Below are 18,823 nucleotides of genomic sequence, written 5' to 3' on the forward strand. Positions count from 1 at the left end.
TATAAATGATATAGCTCTTCATTTACAACATAGTATGTGAAGAATACACAGTAGTAGGTGTTGAGATATTTGAATGGAAAGAAGGATGATGTGGGCGTACAGAGTGTCGGAGTGTCCAGAGTTTTAAAACGATGACTACGGCTCCACATGGTGCAGCAAGTTGTCTTTTAATCACGTCCCATCTACATTTCATAACTCTGTGCATATATCCTCTGCACAAAGACAAAGTTGAACCTTAATGGATGAAGAGACAAAACTGTGACCTGCTGGTTGCACCAGATTAGAAGTTAGGGGATTGATCAAGTCAGTGGGTTGTAGAGAATATACTGCAAACGTCTACGCGAACGACTGATATCAGCCTACAAACCTATATGTTATATTATGTGTACTGTATCTTGTCACATTAGGAGCTTTTAAAGCAACATAATTAAAATATGCTGAAATTGAACAATTGGGTAAAAAAATTGCCTCCAGTCAGTGATGATCATTAATCAAGTTTACAGCACTAAACTATGCTTTTACTTTTAAATACTATAAACGACTGGAGGCTGACAATGATGAGGTGCATTAGCAACACAGCAAAAGATAAAAGAGGGGGAAACTATGATCTACAGCCAACGGAGCGACAATAAAGAGCTGTTAATACAGCACAAAACCATCAACGGTGGAGTCACTTTCATGATTTAGAAATTTCTGTACAGATCATCATCACAGTTAGAAAGTCACACGTTGGTGTGTAATTCTAAGCTTTTGTGTGAGGATCCTACTACCTGGACATGCTTTAGTGGGTTGCGATAATTGTGCCTGATACAGTACAGTCATGACTGATACCATCCGATGTCCACCTGCTTTGAATATTATTATTATGAACTTTGTCAAAGGAGGTTTCAGGAGTCCTCACACTGACTCTATACAGTGCGTCCGCCAAACCACTAAGTCAGGCCCTGGCTGGAGTTGGAGTACAACTGTAGGCTGCATGTAACCTACATTCAAACAGCTGGAGGGAGGGCAGTGTCGTTCAGCGTTCACTGCCATACTGTAACAGAGCCGTTTGACATGAGACAGCCCCCTAGGTGTCTCACTTTCTCAGTGTTTGTATGGGCTGGAGCGTAGCGCCGGCTGCCCGCCTGCCTGCTGCTCGTCTGGCTGACTGGCTGCCTGGCTGCGTTGACGTCAGCGCCGTGTTGATTTGCTAAGGCGAGAGAAGAAAGGAGTTAGTGCGTGTTGAGAGAGCGGGTACTGCGAACTGCCTTACTATGCTGTAGTCCCAATCCCCCTACACTATACGGAATCAAAACGTGCAACATAGGTGAGTACCAATCCGGGCTAAACGAAGCTGCAGTTTCCCGGGGACAAGTGCCAGACCCGCTACTCTGCATGTGTTTACCACTGTTTTCTCTGTGTACTTTCATTCACCATATGGATGTTTTGATGCATTTATAGTGTTGTGAAGCGTCTTGCTTGTCCCTCTCCAGCCTCATGCTGAAGTTAACAGCAAACGCGACTTTGGCACGCAAGTTGGATCCGCGCACCCGGAGTGCTGGATGGAAACAAGTGTTTACCTGATTGCGCTGCAAGGTGTTGAAGTTTGCATTTACGCACGGTAGCCTATTGTAGAGATGTTAAAGGTTGACGTAACCCCCCCCCCTCTCGGTCTGGTTTAGTATGCTGGAGATCGCAGCCAGAGGACGTGAGGTCTGGCTCTTTCACCGGGAGCCAGACAACATATGACGCCTGGCTCCATGTGACTTTACTGGAGAAATTGCGTTTGCTCGTTTTTGATGGAAATTATGCAATTTTTTAGACAGCGACACTCTTGCCCGTCCTTGTGTATCCAGACGCACCAGTGTGGTTAATTTAGTCGTGATGACATCATGATGAGGACTGTAGACACTGGTCTTTATAGTCGAAACAAGCCCAAATCCGCTCACTGTACAGTCAGACGACAATTGATTGACAGGCAACTGGATGTCACATTGGTTACCAATAATCGGCTTGCAGTTGTGTACGCAACATACTGTGAGGTGGGAACTGTTAACAGATGCGATGGCAAATTGATTTGTTATCGAGACTGTCTGATCTCTTTCCCCCCCCTTTCACTCTTTTAATCTTTATCTTTCGGGCAGCTTTCTGCAATTCATACACCTTTCTCTTTCATTTTAACAAGCAACGATCTGACTATTTAATCCTGCCTCAAACAAAGTCCACCTGTGCGTTTATCAGGGGAGAGCTGGGTGAATCGGCGAGAGATCCTGGCAGCTGTCTGTCTTGTGTCTACTTTTTTTTTTTTCCAGCACGCTTAATGTCTGATTGTGCCCCCTCAGAGACGCTGGACCATTTTGCTCTCTACACATTCGTGTCTGTCAGTGTGGCTCATGGTCTGGAATATTGAGCGGTGTTTATTCTTGTTGTGGCTGGGTCGCCAAGGCGCGCTATGGCAGACAACTCGTGATTAGATTGATTATGCTGCCTTTTTCTGTGAAGTCGGTCTAATGTGGTTATTGTCAGCGGTCTACATTGTCCTCTAGGGAGAAAATCTCTCTCGGCTTTATGTATTTAATGTAGTGCGTGATGTTTTGCATAATGCATAACGCTGTGTATAATTTGTCTGGTGCGACTGGCCAATATTAACGCTGTCTAGACGCACGCAGCCGTGTCCTTTTATTAAGGAAGCCAACCGACGCGTTAAAGTCCCCAAACAGCAACTTTACAATTTCTTCCCAGTGAAGCCACAGCTTGGTTGATAGGCCACAGAGCGCAACAAGCATGGATCATTGACGGGGCCATAAATCGCAGCTATTGGCATACCTGTTATAAAGATAATGCTGGATTTTAGGAATGACCTCTGTTGACTGAGAGTCTGAGCTAGTTAAACCAGAACATGTGATTTCATCATTACCTATTCTGTATCGATTTTGTCAATGTGCCGAAGAGACAAACTGTTGAGTGTCCCAAAAGCCGGCAGGGCTGTTTATTTTCCATGATCCTCACCTCAAACAATGTCTGCCAGCATCAGCTATCTGTAAATACAGTTTTGGACTTTAGCGATTGAAGTTTTTGGAAGTGAGCTCACATATGTGGGACGTATTGATATTACTTTTTGAAAATTCGTCTACTTGGAAGGCTGGTGTTGTCTCCCTTTATTTCTTTCCCTCTCTCTCTGTGTATTGCTCTCAGGCCAGGAGGAGGGAAATGAAATGCTCAGAAACGTCTCATTTTGTTTATTTTAAAAAAAGAAAAGAAAATTAAGATAACCTGAGGATTAAAAAACAAATAAAACTTTAAAGTTACAACGAATGTGATCTAACCAGAAAATAGATCAAACCTGATATAATGACTAGATCAGATCAGTGAGCTCATCTGAAATGTGGGTCAATTGAGGCACTTTACTTGTAGTCATTCATTCACACATTCATTCATGTAATGGTCAGTTTGTTTGTCTATTATTATGTTTATTTAATTAGAATATTAAAGAGAGCCCTGTTTTAGTGATAGTCATGGTATGAGGTGGAGTAACGTGTTTCTTTGGTAAATCTAATTATCACATTAACAGGAGATGCAGAGAAGAGCATTCGTTTAAAAGAAGTGAAATAGTTTAGTTAATCGTGTCTTCATTATTTTAATGTAGGTCAATATGAGGTGGACTAACAGGTTACCCTGTTGCTTAAACAATTAAGTTAACAACAGTCACAGAGACGATCATTCATTTGAGATTTTTGACATTAGTGACTAAGAGCAGAGCGGGGTGTTTGGCGTGGCAGTGGTGTGTGCTTTCGCCTCGTCCTGCTTTCCTTTCCACCCATTTCTGGCCGCTGCTCTCTGCTCTCGTCTGTGATGGGAATACTGAGTAAGATGCTATTTAATTTCAGAAAGGCTGCTGACGCTCTTTGTGAGGCAAGCAGCAGTGAAAAACCACAATTCGCACTTGTTTAACTGGTGTACATCCCCATCAGATAACCAAATGAAGACATCTTTTTACCATAACATATGTTGAACTGATTGGTATGCAGGGTGAGCTTGTTGGATGGCTCACAAATTGTCTCCCTTCAGAAATCTACAGTCAATACTCTGCACTGATTTTGAGAACAATGCCACTGCATAGTGTTTACCATCCCTGCAGGATATTTGCAATTTGAAACTCCACTGACTTCATATTTGTGATTTGCAAAATAAATAGTGGTATACTTTAAATTAATTTGGCTTTTTTTTTTTTCAAAATGTAATTAATGAATGTGCCGTTTTTTTAGAAAAAGCAAATGGGAAATCAAGCATTTTAGCATTTCAATAAAAAAAATGTAAATATTTGTTCTGCAAAACACTTTTGCTCGCACATCAGAATTGACCCAAACTGATTTGTTTTTCATTCTGTTTCTCCATCTAGGTTTTGTTTACAACCATAGCTAAAAACACTGCTCAGCGGGGAAGGCAAGCCTCATGAGTCGCCCTCGTGGATTGCATCGGCATAATGGATTTAACTAAAATGGGTATGATCCAGCTCCAGAACCCCAACCACCCCACTGCCCTGCTGCAGAAGGCCAACCAGATGCGTCTGGCTGGGACTCTGTGTGACGTGGTCATCATGGTAGACAACCAAGAGTTCCATGCTCACAGGACTGTGCTCGCCTGCACCAGCAAAATGTTTGAGATCCTCTTCCACCGCAGCAGCCAACATTACACTCTAGACTTTCTTTCACCAAAGACATTTCAGCAGATTTTGGAGTATGCTTACACTGCCACGCTCCAGGCCAAGGTGGAGGATTTAGATGACCTCCTGTATGCAGCAGAGATCCTGGAAATCGAGTACTTGGAAGAGCAATGCCTCAAGATCCTGGAAACAATCCAGTCCTCAGATGAGAATGATGTCGACGTCAATGCTAATGACGGAAGCACAGAGGAGGATGACGAGCGCAAAGGCCACAGTGGAGCCAAGAACTCCAAAAAGCATTCCGTGGAGAGTCCTTATCTGTCAGGTACCCAGCAAGTATCCATGGCTGGCATGGTGGACCAGAGTCCCTCGGTCTCCACTTCCTTTGGCGTCTCCACCCTGAGTCCCACCAAAGCTGCTGTGGACAGCCTGATGAGCATTGGCCAAACTCTGCTCCAGCAGGGCTTTGGTGGTGATCAACCTGTCCATGGCAACTCCCATCACCTGATGACTGAGATCAAGACTGAAATGATGCAAGTTGACATGGGTGGGAACGGTCATGACAGCCCTCAGAACATGGAGTCCAGTGGCTCCAGCAACGGAGAGCGCAGTGGGGAGGATAGGAACCGAGATGGTCCCGGAACACCTACCAGGAGCAGTGTAATCACCAGTGCCCGTGAGCTCCATTACATCCGCGATGAAACCATGGGGGATGCTCAAGCTGAAGTTAGCCAGATGGGATTGGAAGCAATGGCTGGTATGACAGAGAAACATCTGGCCTCGCTGTACTCCCTACCTGTTAATCATAAGTCCGATGCCATTATGTCCATGCCGGCATCTATGGCCTCTGCTCTTCCCATGTCTCCAGCTCTGGCTATGTCTATGGACTTCAGTGCCTATGGGGGGCTCTTGCCCCAGAGCTTCATCCAGAGAGAATTCTTCAGCAAGCTCGGGGAGCTGTCAGTGGGCATGAAACCAGACGGCAGGAACCAACATGAACGTTGCAATGTTTGCGGTGCAGAACTGCCAGACAACGAAGCAGTGGAGCAACACAGGTAAGCCAAGTTTTTTCTTTTCTTCGAGTAGTTTGCTAATTGTTTTTGCCTATAAATGTAAGTGTGGTCTCAGTACAGCTGTTCATCACATTTCATTGCTTTGTGCAAGATTACAGTATGAATTGCGTGTAGCTGAAAGGGAAAGTCTTAAGTCATATGGCCTCAGAATTTCACAGCACCTTACTAATTACAGATAAAGGGTAAATGAGGTTTGAGGTCACCTGTTTTTGATTTAGGGCTAAAAATATACAATACACAACAGCAGTATGTTTTTAAGGGTTGGTTGAAGGTGAATATTTGAAATTTTTTTTTTTCGACTTTTATTATATGTCAGTGATTATGATAAAAATAATTAATCTACATATTTTTTTTGTAGATGTGTAAATGCATGTATATGTATAAGTGGTTGGTTTTAAGTAGTTGGCAGTGCAGAGGCTCAGAGATCCACTCCTTCAATAACTGTCTGGCCAGGTGACTACCAAAGCAGTGCTGTCGTAACACTGTCTAAGACAATTAGTCACACCTTACAAGATGTGGACGGCAGCTATCACACACACTTACTAAAGCGAGACCCCATCACTCTGGACCTGACTCCCCTCCCCGTTCCCATAACTACACAAGGGGGGCCCTTATTAGCTTGATAATTGGAGTAGACGGTCAGCCCAGGAAATGAGTGCTGAACCAAGGATCTAAGAGTAGGAGGTAGTTCTAGGACAAGGGAGTAGCAGTAAACCAGAACAGCACTGTTTCTCTGTGTGCATATAAATAAATCTCAAGACCTGGAAACACTCAAAATACTGAAACTTACCTGTTGATATTTTTTTAAGGTCCTGTGTGTTTTATGTCATAGTACATTTGGTCAATTACAATTGAGTATATAGCTGCATCTGTCAAAGTTTATCAGTCTAGTGGAATGTCCTTACATCATCTCTTTGTAGATTTAGCACAGTCAGACTGGAAGCCTTTTCTTACCTTGAAGGCCACCTTCTCACCTTGTAATGTTTGCTTAAGTCAATAGGAATGCACAGTGGTTAAAGTTCACTTGAGGATTTGAACCCCATCACCCATCCCCTCATGCTTGAGGCAGTATCTTGGTATGCATGGCTAAGAGCTGGACTGATTCACTTCAGGTTCCTCACTTTTAAAATCTGTCTTTAGAAAGTACTGAATATTACAGAATAGTTTTCACCCCAAAGAGGGTTGTCCTTGTCGGCAAGTTATTGTGCTGTCTTTTTCACACTGTTTTATACAGATGCAGAAGTGAATCACTTTGTAATTTTATGATGCTGATAGTTACCTCTAAAAGTGTACAAATTTGTATGGCCTTCATTTTGAGTGCTCATTATTCATTTAATAAAACAGGAGCAACCGAGAGGTGAATTTTGAGCTGGTTAGGATCAATTCTTTTTCAGCCGGCTTCAACAACAACTTTAAAATGCACTATAGTTTTTGTGTAAGATGCAGTAGTGTAGTCTCCCTGTGTTAGAGGACAGGCTACACTAGTCTCTGTCTTGAGAAAAGTCTGGCGTGTGAAATGGTTGCCTGTGTTTCAAGAGGAATTTCATCAATTCGCTCAAGCTGGGAAATCTTGTATCAAAGGAGATTTCCAAACCGTTTCAAGCATTGATCTTCCTGCTTCGCTCCATAGAATACTAATGGGTTAATTTAGACTGGTTGATACATAGACACGACACTGTTTAATATTGTACGCGCTGTCCTGACAGCCTCCTGAAGTGTAGAAATCAAACATTGCATCATCTGCTGCCTGCTTTGCCGTTCGCACATGAAAGGTCTGCTGTACTACCCTGAGATGCTTGATAATTCAGGTCCTCACAAATTCCAATGTGGGTCATTTGATAGCATATCAAGTCCACGCTCTATCTGTGTATAGCCTGTCGAAGTGCTGATTCCTTTGATGTGAATATGAGATGTTTTATTTCAGACGAGCGGAGTCATGTCCGCTCTGACTAATTACACATAATTTCACCACTGCCACTGTGTCAGGGTCACCACTGCCTCTGCAGCAAACACATAAAATAGTTGGCAAAGTTCACTTAGAGCATGCAGGTCAAGTCAAACATGAGTGTAATTGTTTCCAGATGTGGCGCAGGTCATTGGTGTGAGGTGTCTATGTGTGTGTGCGCGTCTACATGACAAAATATACTGTGCTAATGAAGCACATGACACAGTTTCATGCAGAACAGCCTGGAAAGGATCAAACGCTAGCATTGTCAGAAATTTATTTTATTTTCCTAACTGCTTGGCGACATAGGTTCTCAATCAAATTCGATTTTTACTAATTAGGGACAGTTTTATGTGGGACAATGTCCTAAGTTATTATGTAGAGAACTTTTGGTTTAAGGATGTGTTGCTTTAATATCTGTAATGAAACTCATGTATTATATCTATTTTTTTTATTATATACAACCACTAAAGTAATGTTTCAAAGTAATATATGAAGTTAATTCAAGATTCACACTTTATTGGTGCCAAACAGTAGATGTACTGAATTTTAGCAATCCTTAACTGACCCCGACAACTTTCCCCCTCCATCTCGCCTTCATACCGCTACCTCTCCCTCTCTTCTGACAAGCCCCAGATTTATTTCTTAAAGGAAGTCCAGGGTGAGCATTGTTGTGGCTTCAGGGAGACTGGATTACAGCAATATTTTAGTAACCCTTGCACTGAGAAAATAATCAACATAGGAAGGGTGAGTGAATGATTATTGGGAAAATAAATGCATGATGCAGGGGGCTAATTCTGCAGAGGTGGGGGAAAGAAAAAAAAATAGCCCTCCTCTGCTTGGTATTCCAAACACAGCATCCAATTCACGGGAACTAGCCTTGGGTTTATCTCTTTCACTTAATCGTCCATTCTCATGCAAATGACTGACCCTCGCTGTAAGGTACATCACATAAGTGAAAAAAAGAGCCTATTTTAAAGCAGTGCTTTTCCAACATATAGCCGTTAAACATTACTGAAAACCATCAATGCTTTCACAGTCTTTTCATAATACAGCCTGTTTTTTTTTTTTAAAGGGGCAGCAAGGAGGGGACTGACAAGTCAACGAATCCTTGCCTTCCCTTTCTTTTTTTTTTTTTATTGATGAAAGTATTGGGGAAGGGAGTGGAAGTGGGGAAATAATCATGCTTGCATTAACCTCCGCACGCGCACACACTCATGCGTTCAATGCTTTTCACACACAGTCTCTTCAGCAGCAGCAGCAGCAGCAGCAGCAGCAGCAGCAGCAGCAGCCCGCACTCGCTCTTCCATTTCCTCTCCTTTTGTGGCAAAGGGGGACGGAGGGTGCTCTAATACCCCAGGCCCCAGGTGTTTAAACAGCGGGCCGAAGGCCCTTATCTGTGCATATCAGAGAGGCACAGATAACCCTTGGCACTCCTCCTCAGTAAACCAAGAGCAGATTGAGCCCAGATAGTGGCCTATAGTGTTTGTTGCGGGTGATAACGATGTATGCGCACACACATATACCCTGCCCATAGAGGTGAGGCCAGAGTAAGGTATACAACTTGTTTCCTTACACATTGACACTTCACATAACCATTAACCACTGCTTTCATCCTGTACATTCATTATATGAGCAGTTGGGTAGTTGGCTTTTAAATGGCAACAGTGATGACCGCTAGTTGGGTAAAAGCTTAAAACAGAGTAACCACAAAAAGTTGTCTGGCTTTAGAAAAACTTTACAGGAGTAAGAGTCTATTAAACAAATTACAACTTACAACAACCAGATCTTAATAGGTAACCTCACTTGCTCTGGCGTGTTGAAATTGTGATATTTCTGTCTTAAAGAAAATTTGATTGCATCGATACTTGTTTGACAGGTGTCTCAACCTTTCACCTTTCATCATCTGTGGTGATTTCTACTTCCTTATTTTGGCTCGGAGTTCCACCCAGTCTCCACCTTCTCTGCCCAAAATGAGCTCTGTAGCTGTGCTCTACCGCGCTGTGCTGGCATGCTGATTGTTTCATAGCACCAAGGACGTGGGGGAAACATTCTTATGGAGCGCAGGCAGCACATTAAATGGTCGATATAATGCTGGTCTACACCAGCTGATGAACAATGGATTGGGGAAAGTGATGGTACAAAACAGACAGTGGTGTGACACAACAGATGTGACAGCCAAGTTTTCATCAGGCTAGTCATTGAGTTTTGTGCAGATAGTGTCTGCCACAAAACCACAGTGATTTGGTGAGTTACTAAAGCTAGCTGGCAATTTGAAGTAAAAAGAATAGCCTGTCAAAAAACAACTTTTCTGCACAAAAGTAGTTTTCTATTTGGGTTCCGTACGAGATGAATAGATCTTGATGGTGCTGCTCGGGGTTTGAAAACATTGTTAGGGTTTCAGTCAAACAAGCGCTGCTGCATTCATTTTGTGACTACAGTAGCTACTACTATAATCAAACAGCACTGATGTCCAACTGTGGAACACTGATCAGAAGCAACACAGGCTGTGTGACACCAGCTCTTATGATCAACCATCTCTGTTCGTTCGTTGTTTAGCCTTAATGTTGTCACATAGAGCAGGGAAACCTGTCTCGTTTAGCAACTAAATGAAAGACGACAAAAACTGTTGAGGGAATATTTTTCTTTCCACTTATTGTAATAATCCAGGGGTCTGTAGGACTTTACTCCTGTATTTTCACATTGACAAAAATACATGAGTGCGCATTTTGATTTCTGGTGTGTAAATGCTAAAATAGCCAATTTGCAGGTTTATATAATATCAGGGATCTTTGGTAGCTACCTCTGCTTAACTTCAGGACATGTTTCGCTGTAAAGAAAAAAAGAAAGTTTGTAAATGATGGAAAACTGTGTTTGTGCACAACACTATATCACCTCTGGTCTAAAATAAAACAGCTCAAACCAAAACTAAAGCAGCAGCAAGCTTATGATCTCAACCTGTAAAACTGTGCAAGCATTTTCCTGCTTCCTAAAAGCAGCTCGGGAACAAAGCATCCATTACATGGCAGTGGATTACCCTCTATTTGAAATCACTCAGTGAGCTAAGTCTCCTAGGCTTGCACTCAGAGGTACAGTACATGTTGGTGTAATAATCCAATAGCACAAAAAGCCTCACTCAAGGAAAACACCTCTCCAAGAAATACCTCAACCACAGACAACAGCAGAGGGCTTATTCAAGTCTAGCTGCCACATTGTCTCTTTTTATCCTCACACAGGTGCTTTTTTGCCCTTATTGGAGGTTCGGTTTTTGTTTATGCCTCTGAGGAACTGGTGCTTTGACCGGGCCCACGGTGATAGCCGCAGCTGAGGCAGCTGCTGGCTGGGGCCCAATTATAGACAGGCTTTAAAAGGCTCTGGTTGAACCGTAAAGATTTACACCGCCATCGCTCTGATCTCAGATCTGGGCTCTGTCCTCACTGTCAGGATAGGGAGATGTATCGATTAAAGACTTAACACAGGGGGCTACATCATGTGGAGTGGACTACACACACATGCGTGCAAACACACACCTTAGTAAAGATCAAGCATTTTATTTTCTTGCAATGATGTCAGGTGGCAAGTCACTCTTTTACATCTGGTTGGGGGGGGGCTAACATGCAGTCAGTGGCTATGGCGATGGAGGGAGGTGATCTAATCAGCCTGCTGATTAGATCACCTCCCTCCCTGAGATAAGACTAGAGGGAGGTGCTTGTGCAATAAAAGTTAGCAGCTTGACTTGGTGCGACCAGCTGCCTCTGTGTGGCTAACGGCGCTCGGCAGACATGGTCTTTGCTGATGCGGTCTGGCAGGGGCTGCTATGAAAAAAACACACTGAGGCCCCTATCTTTTGTCCCTGTGGGGGCCTTGTGGTCTGGAGGGAGGGATAAGGATAACACACTGTACTGTAAGTTGGCCTTGTGTGTGTCCATGTGAGTGTGTTGGATTTTATTATGGTTTGTTATGTATCAGCGACGACAGTGGGTAGGTGGGTGGGTGGATGGTGGGTAATGGGAGCCCCTCCCCCCCAACCAGTCTCTTCACAACTGATACTAATTAGAGCCAGTTATCAGGTGACATGCAAATGTGTTATCGGCCTTAACTTCCTGATGTATATCTCAGCTGCTGCTGTGAATGTTGGCAAGGGATAAGGTTGTGCTGCTGTTTCTCTGTAAATACACGATGTGTGGATGTCAGAGAGAATGTTTAATAGCATTTTCCTTTTTTTAAACTCTTTTACAAATTATCACTTTTCTTCTTTTGGCAGAGTTTCCTACTGTACTGTACTGTACTGTATTGGACTGAGGCACATGCATCATTGTCAACTTTCCCATTAAAAAAGAAAAAGTCAATAGATTTGGAATGATCTGGCCTCAAAGCTGAGTGGGTTTTAGTTCTAGTTCATAGAGCCCTGCCTCTGTTCTCCTGGACCTGAAAGCTCTGGGTTCTAATCCCATCGATATCCTATTAGCATCCCCTTTCCGGGTCCCCGCCACATGAAAGAAGATGTGCCGGTTCCCCCTCTCTGATTCTATCACTCTGGCAGACCGTAGGGAGGACGGCTGCAATGAGCAAATGTGCTGGAGCCAAAGGGGCCAATCCAAGTGTGCGCACAAATGTGGGTGTGTGTGTGAAAAACCTGCCACAGCCACCTCAGAGGCCCCTATCCTCCCTGGGAAGTATCAAACCAGAGACCTCCGCAGGCTTCCAGCAAGAGAGCTTCTAATTAGCCTCTTTGTTGCCACTTGAATGGTTTGCCAGAGATTGGCAAGGGGCCCCAGTGGAGTGATACCAGCACACTAAGAAGCTGGTTATAAAAATTACCCCCTATTCTCTCCACCATCACCTGTCACAAAGGAGAGCTCAGGTAAGGAACTGAGGCCAGAGCAGCACCCAGTGCACTGTGTAATCCACCTCTTCAGAGACAGAACAGCCATGTTTGCACAACAGGTGGATCCTATGCTCCGTTACCTGCCAGAGCAGGACACTTAACATGGATGTTCTGATGGATTTGAAACCTGCTATTTACATTTTTTGCCATGTTTGATGTATAACACATACTGCTACTTAATAATTTTACATTACTCCTTTGACATATTTAGATGACAAGTGTGGAGATTTAAAGGTATAAAAGTTTTATTTACAAAGATAAACGTCATTACATTCTCACAAAACAGCCTATCTGCCTGGCACCTTGTTTAAAATGCTCTCAGATCTATACTTGTGGCATCTGACATGCGGCTTGGTGAGCGTCGTGGCAGGAGTGCAATGAATGTCAAGGCGACTTGGAGCTTTAGCGCCGACTGACACGTTTTAAGCTCCGCTGTAATCCAGGAGAGATCAGTTGGGTAAATCATGGCATAAAGCTTAAAACCATAATTGATTTATGTATTTGCTGACCAAAGAAGCCCAGAGAGATTACCAGAGAGAGAGAGAGTTGATGGATAGGCCGGCCCCCTCACACAGACTGCATGTGAGGTGGGGGTTGATTTCAATTGAAGTGAAGATTTGTGTGCTTGAAGAGCAACAATGTCTGAGTGTGAGTCGGAGAACATATTCAGATATGTGTTTACAAAATCATAGCAGTGTGTTTCTCGATTTCAAATTGTTTAGCCGCATAATGCATCATAATGAAAACGTTGCGGACATTTTAATTAACTAAAATTTTATCTCGACAGACACAATTCTTCTTGTGGAGAGTTGATCAAAATGTTGCATTACAGTTGATTCAATTCAGTGGGTTTCAATGCAATATTATACAATTACAGTGATTCGTTTTAGTCTTTGAAAACTAAACATTAAATAACATGATGCGGCAAAATAAGCTGCAATTAATGTGGATGGCTTCATTTTCATTCAACAACAAAGCAAATTTTCACATTTTCTAGTGTTCATTTTTCTTTAAATACTAATACAGTCTAATTAATCAATTTAATATTATTTATATTAAGTTGACTGGACGATTTCAGATGCTCTAAATTGTCATAATTTCCAGACTTGATGGTGAACGTTGTTTACTTGCTCAGATGGTTTTCCCGCCATGATCAGCCCATGAATTTCTCTCCTGACACATTATGAATCCTCTCTTTCTTGTTTACTGCCTGACTGTCAGGCATCTCCAAGGTCTCTCTTGACCGCTTCCAGATTGTTTTGTGTTTGTCTGTTTGTCCCTGGGCCCCGAAAGGCGAGAGTGGGATAGTAAAAGAAGAAAAAAAAAAAGCCATTCCATTTCCTGGACTGATCACTGAAGCGGGTGGCTCTGACATGTCATGACTCAAACAGCATCATTTCTGCCACTCCTGTCTCGCCACTGACCTTACAAATGATGTTGTAGGCTCCCGCCATATGCCATTAAGCATGGTGTAAACAGGATAGGGTTTTATCCCCCCCATACGTGCAGCAGCACCCAGACTCCCTCTGTAGTTTTCACTCCCTGCTCTCACCTTTCAGAAAAGAAAAGCAGATTACAGCAGCAGTTTTCTGTCTGATGGTTCTGTCCATATACTGTCTTTTTTTCCTCCTCTTCCATCCATGCTTGTGTTTTATTGCCTCCTGTGAGTGTTGGTCTGAGGCGAGGAGCTGAAGCTTCCCTAACAGGTGTTTGGGTGCTTATCGCCCACGTCTGTGCCCTTATCTCTGGCCCTCAGCTTCCTGCATCCTCTCTCTTGCATGCCTCAGAGTGGGGATATATTTCACTTAGCCTCTGACCTGAAACCTTTCTCTCTTTTGCTCTCTCTCCCTCTCCCGAAAGATAATTAAACAACCAGGGATACTAACAAGAACTAACAACTCTTTTAGTCAATTTAATTTAATTGTTGATTATTTACCTGATAAATTATGAATTGTTGAGACTGTAAAATGTCTAAAGGAATGCTGAAGGCGATTAAATTGTCATTGTATGTTTAGCGTTTCTCCTTCAATATTTTAATTAAACGGTTTCTAGAATTGTAAATAATTGTGGATTGACTGATCGAGGAATCACATAACTGTTTTTAGCAGTACGGTACAGTAATCATATAGAAACTGACAGGTTATTGTAGAAAAACTGTTGGATTATAATGGAAATGTCTTAGTGGCGTCAGCACAGAATGAGCTTTGATGGTGTTTTGAACAGTGAGTTTGATCCAGGGTTTTGTCAGAGTGATTGGTCTCAGGCTTTAGCTCCACCTCCACATTTCCTCTATCCTTTCCTGCTCCCAAGTTTCACACAGGGACAAAGGCTAAAGTGTCTGTGGGATGGGGTTGTGATGCTGGTTTGGAGGGGGTTGACCCCTCAGAGGGCCTGACAGGGGCCCTTTTTTTCTTTTTTTTAATCCCTATTTTGAGTAGGCACAGAGGGGAGAGAACCCACAGCCTAACACCCATGAGAGAGTCTATTGTGAAGAGCAGGCTCTGTTACAGTAGGATGGATGCAGGGGTCTCAGCCCCAGATAAACGCCTAGGTCAGCCAGACCCCTGTTATTTACAGTAGGCTCTTTCATTGGTCGAGTGAAACAGGAGCCCTGTTTGGAGGTGGAGGTGGAGGTGGAGGCACCACTGTTTGTGCTCAGCCAGGCCTCCACTATAGGTCAAAGAGCACGGGGGTGGGGCTGCAGAGGTTACAGATCTGACTTTTGTCTGTGTATTGGGGGGGGTTCTGCTTATAAGGGAAAAAGAAAAGGTGGGGGGTTGGCTTCAGAGAGAAAAGGCATTAGTGATGACTTCCACATACACCTTTGTTCTATATGACATAATTAAATGACATGTACTGGGCTGTGGAGCTGATGGAGTTAAGTTAAAAAATGTCCTAATTTTTCTGACAAACATTGCAGTTAGATTGTTTTACCTTCTATAAAGTAAACTTCAATGTTACACAGAAGGTCTGTCAAACCTAAAATAAAAAAAATAATCACTTATCTAATTTCTATTTAAGTGCATATTCAATAGTTTTTTTTAATAGATCAGATTGTAGAATTAACATTAATTAATTTTAAAGTCAGCCCTAAAGCACACTAAGGGACAATTGTTATTACATCCTGCAAAACTGACAAGATAGTTTAATATAACACAGTGACACTTTCAAATTATGCTTGCAGCTGAAATAGTTTTTGCTTTTTGATCATGTAAACCTATGACAGTTTACAGCATTTTGCTGTAATTCAGAGGTTCAGATTACGTTCATTATATCATCTTCCTTCTCATATGACAATCAACACTATTTGAATTATCTACAGTCAATTCCAAATGTTTTATGGGTGCTGGCATGTTGGATTAAAATATAATAATATAATATAATAATATTTCACCTTTATGCTGCAGCTGTTGCTGTCAGGTTTATCAAAGATAATCCCACACGATCCGTTACCAACCTCATTCCTGTTTGTTGCCTTTCATTAAGAAATGGGAAGTTGCCAAGAGCCGAGTAGAGCACAAGAAGGAGAACTTGTACCATCTGTCCAAAAGACTCAAGTATAATCTCGCCATAATCTCAGTGTCGTCCGAGGATGGAGGGAAAAGCCAAGCAAAGACGTACAATAAGGACAGCAGTCTCACAGGCATTCTTTTGCCAGAACAGATTTTATTATTTCTACTTGGACAAAGACAGGAAGGGTTAGGGGTCAGCAGGCGAAACCTTTACAGATGAAGCGGGGTGCAGTGGGGGTATTTAGGAGTTTGGTGTCACCCCGCCCCCCCCACACACACCTCTCACCCCTATTGTCCAGAGACAACACAAAGGCCTCTGTCAAACTCTAGTGGTCAGTGCTTCATCCAAAACCGCCAACCCATGGAAGGAGCAGAAGGTTTGATTCTGTCTGAAGTTGCCAATTCAGACCAGTCGGATCAATCAGGACAGGTGGAGAAAGGCGACGAGCTGTCCCATGAAATGGCTTTTTCTAAAATGTAGAAGGAGCAGGAGAAAATTAACTTGTTGTTTTTGTGACCTTTTGTCACGGTGTTGAACCATGAAGGAATATGACTTAAGTATGTTTACACAAGTACAATTGTAATTAAGTTAGTATTAGTATTAGTATACAAGAAATATATTAAAATTAAAATGCATCTCCTATAATAATAACAAATTATTCTAAGAATTTAATGCACTTTTAGTCATATATTTTAGTCTGCCTTACTAAAAATGATTAACTCTTTAAGACTTCACATATGAAGGAGGTTCTGGCATGCACCTGCGTTATTTCAGTAAATAACCATTTAGCAAAATTAGTTTTCTAAAAGTGAGAGGCGGTAAACGCAGTTGTGTTTTCCACGCTGGCATGTACAGTAATTGTTGAGGTAGGAGCCTCATTTCCAGTTATTAAATGCCAGTATTGTGCTGTCAACATCAATCTTGCGTCAGTTTGACAAACCTAGTTTTTGACAAACCTTTCTTTCGAGCTGATATTGTTTTTGTAGTGAATGGCCAGGTCTTTCTCCTTACGCCGATAGCGAGCCGCATGACGGCTGGGCCTGTACAAGCACTCAGAGGTCAGTGGACATGGTACAGCTTTCACATGGCCCTGAGGTCCTGACCCCCACCTTTCTTGGCCATATTCACCCCCTTCCTCATTGCAAGGACCGAAGCCCTTTGAGCCGAGCCCTCAACCCCCCGCAGAGCGCGCCCCTTCAGCACATTAATAGTGGCACTGGAACTAATTGCCCAACCTTAGATGTGCTTGAGACCCACATTGCCTCAGCTGCCAGCATGCCACTAACCCCCCAACACTCCACCCCAAGCAGAAGAAAACCTTGAAAAGAAGAATCGCAAAATTGCTGGTTTCTCTGCCCAGTCTTTTGGTAAAACAAGGCTCTTCCCTTCAAAGGCTTCATTTATTTCTTTGTGCTACTGTAAACGTGCATCTATTTAGGCTTGTTTTGAAAACATCGCCCTCCCTTCTCACGCCATGCTCTCGATTTTTGTCTTGCTATTCAGCGATGGCTTGGTTGGCTTTAATTTCTGTGAGACAACTGACAAGTAACCACTATGTACCTTGCGCCTTGGCAAGACCTTCCCACACATGTCATCTGCCGCCATTTTGTTGCTAACCCCGTCAGGCACGATAAAGTGCCAAATCACCCTTTTGTATTCTGTACACGAATCGCTAATCCTACCGATCATTCTAAAATATTTTCTTTCAGCCGTGTGCTTTGAACTGTGAATTGCAGTACGGGTGTAAAGTGGTGTCTAGCACCAGACTGTTGCTGTTCACACTGTCACGTCTGCCGTCTCCTCTGCTGCATTCACCGTCACCCGAGTTCAAAGAGATACTGAAAGAAAGGGGAGCAGCCTGAGAGACGTTTTATGATTTTATTGGGCAAGAGGAAGCATTGTTGGGAAGGTGTTGCACTGTTATCTGCGCTCTCCCTCTTATAATGTCACTTCAGTCTGTAGTCTGCACGTTTGTGGATGTCTTGGTGTATAAAACGGATTCACATATAAGTTACCACATTCCTTTATCTGTGTGGAAATACACGTTCCCTTATTATAATGGCCATTTGTCGATTTTCAGAGGAGAAACGAGTAAAGAATAATGATGCCCTTAGTAAACATCTAGATCAAAGCTTCTCCTTCAATATGCCATGTTAGATAATTAACACTCAGATCAAATTCTTTATACTTGCATCAATACACGAAAGATAGTTTGCATGCACAATTGCCAGAAGCCTTTTAACAACCTGAGTCAAAACACAGATACATACAGATGAGCATCATGGGAACCATTTTAACTTTATTTTGAGCAAGTGGATTTTGCTGAATCTCTGTGGCACTGACTGTAATAGCACTGGAAGACTAATATAATGAAATACAAAACCAAAATGACTGTAAGCTGTGTTATTCTTATGTCAATGATCACATAACAATTTATTCTATGTTATTCGAGTGTTATATGTCTTGAATGGGTAACAGCCCAAACTCACTAGCATCACTAATATGGTCATGATATAATACAAATTGCAGTGGTTGTGGAGACTACGGACTTACCCTAAAAATACATCCAGGTGCACAGAGGGTAAAATTAGTCAGAATAATGTCAGCTAAATGTCCACTTTATAGATTCTGACCAGCAGCTATTTTGGGATGATCCTGGTGGCCCCAGCTAATTCATCAGTGCCTGTCCGTGTCTCAAGTTGGAACAGGTTCCTTGTATTGGAGTATACACTTCAATACAAAGATTTTGAAATAATAAA

At 42.6% G+C, this 18,823-nt stretch overlaps 1 protein-coding gene across 1 annotated transcript in view; it reads left to right on the top strand.

Annotated features, from left to right (window-relative positions):
- Positions 1-1,171: 1,171 nt before the first annotated feature.
- zbtb16a (zinc finger and BTB domain containing 16a) overlaps positions 1,172-18,823 on the top strand; it is a 119,678-nt gene continuing 102,026 nt past the window's right edge. Inside the window, exons 1-2 of the mRNA XM_026371258.1 lie at positions 1,172-1,309; positions 4,382-5,700. Coding sequence (XP_026227043.1) covers positions 4,466-5,700 — 1,235 coding nt within the window. The 5' untranslated portion in view covers positions 1,172-1,309; positions 4,382-4,465. The remainder of the gene's footprint in view (positions 1,310-4,381; positions 5,701-18,823) is intronic.

This window comes from Anabas testudineus, chromosome 14, assembly GCF_900324465.2.
Source record: "Anabas testudineus chromosome 14, fAnaTes1.2, whole genome shotgun sequence".
Lineage (NCBI taxonomy): Eukaryota > Metazoa > Chordata > Actinopteri > Anabantiformes > Anabantidae > Anabas > Anabas testudineus.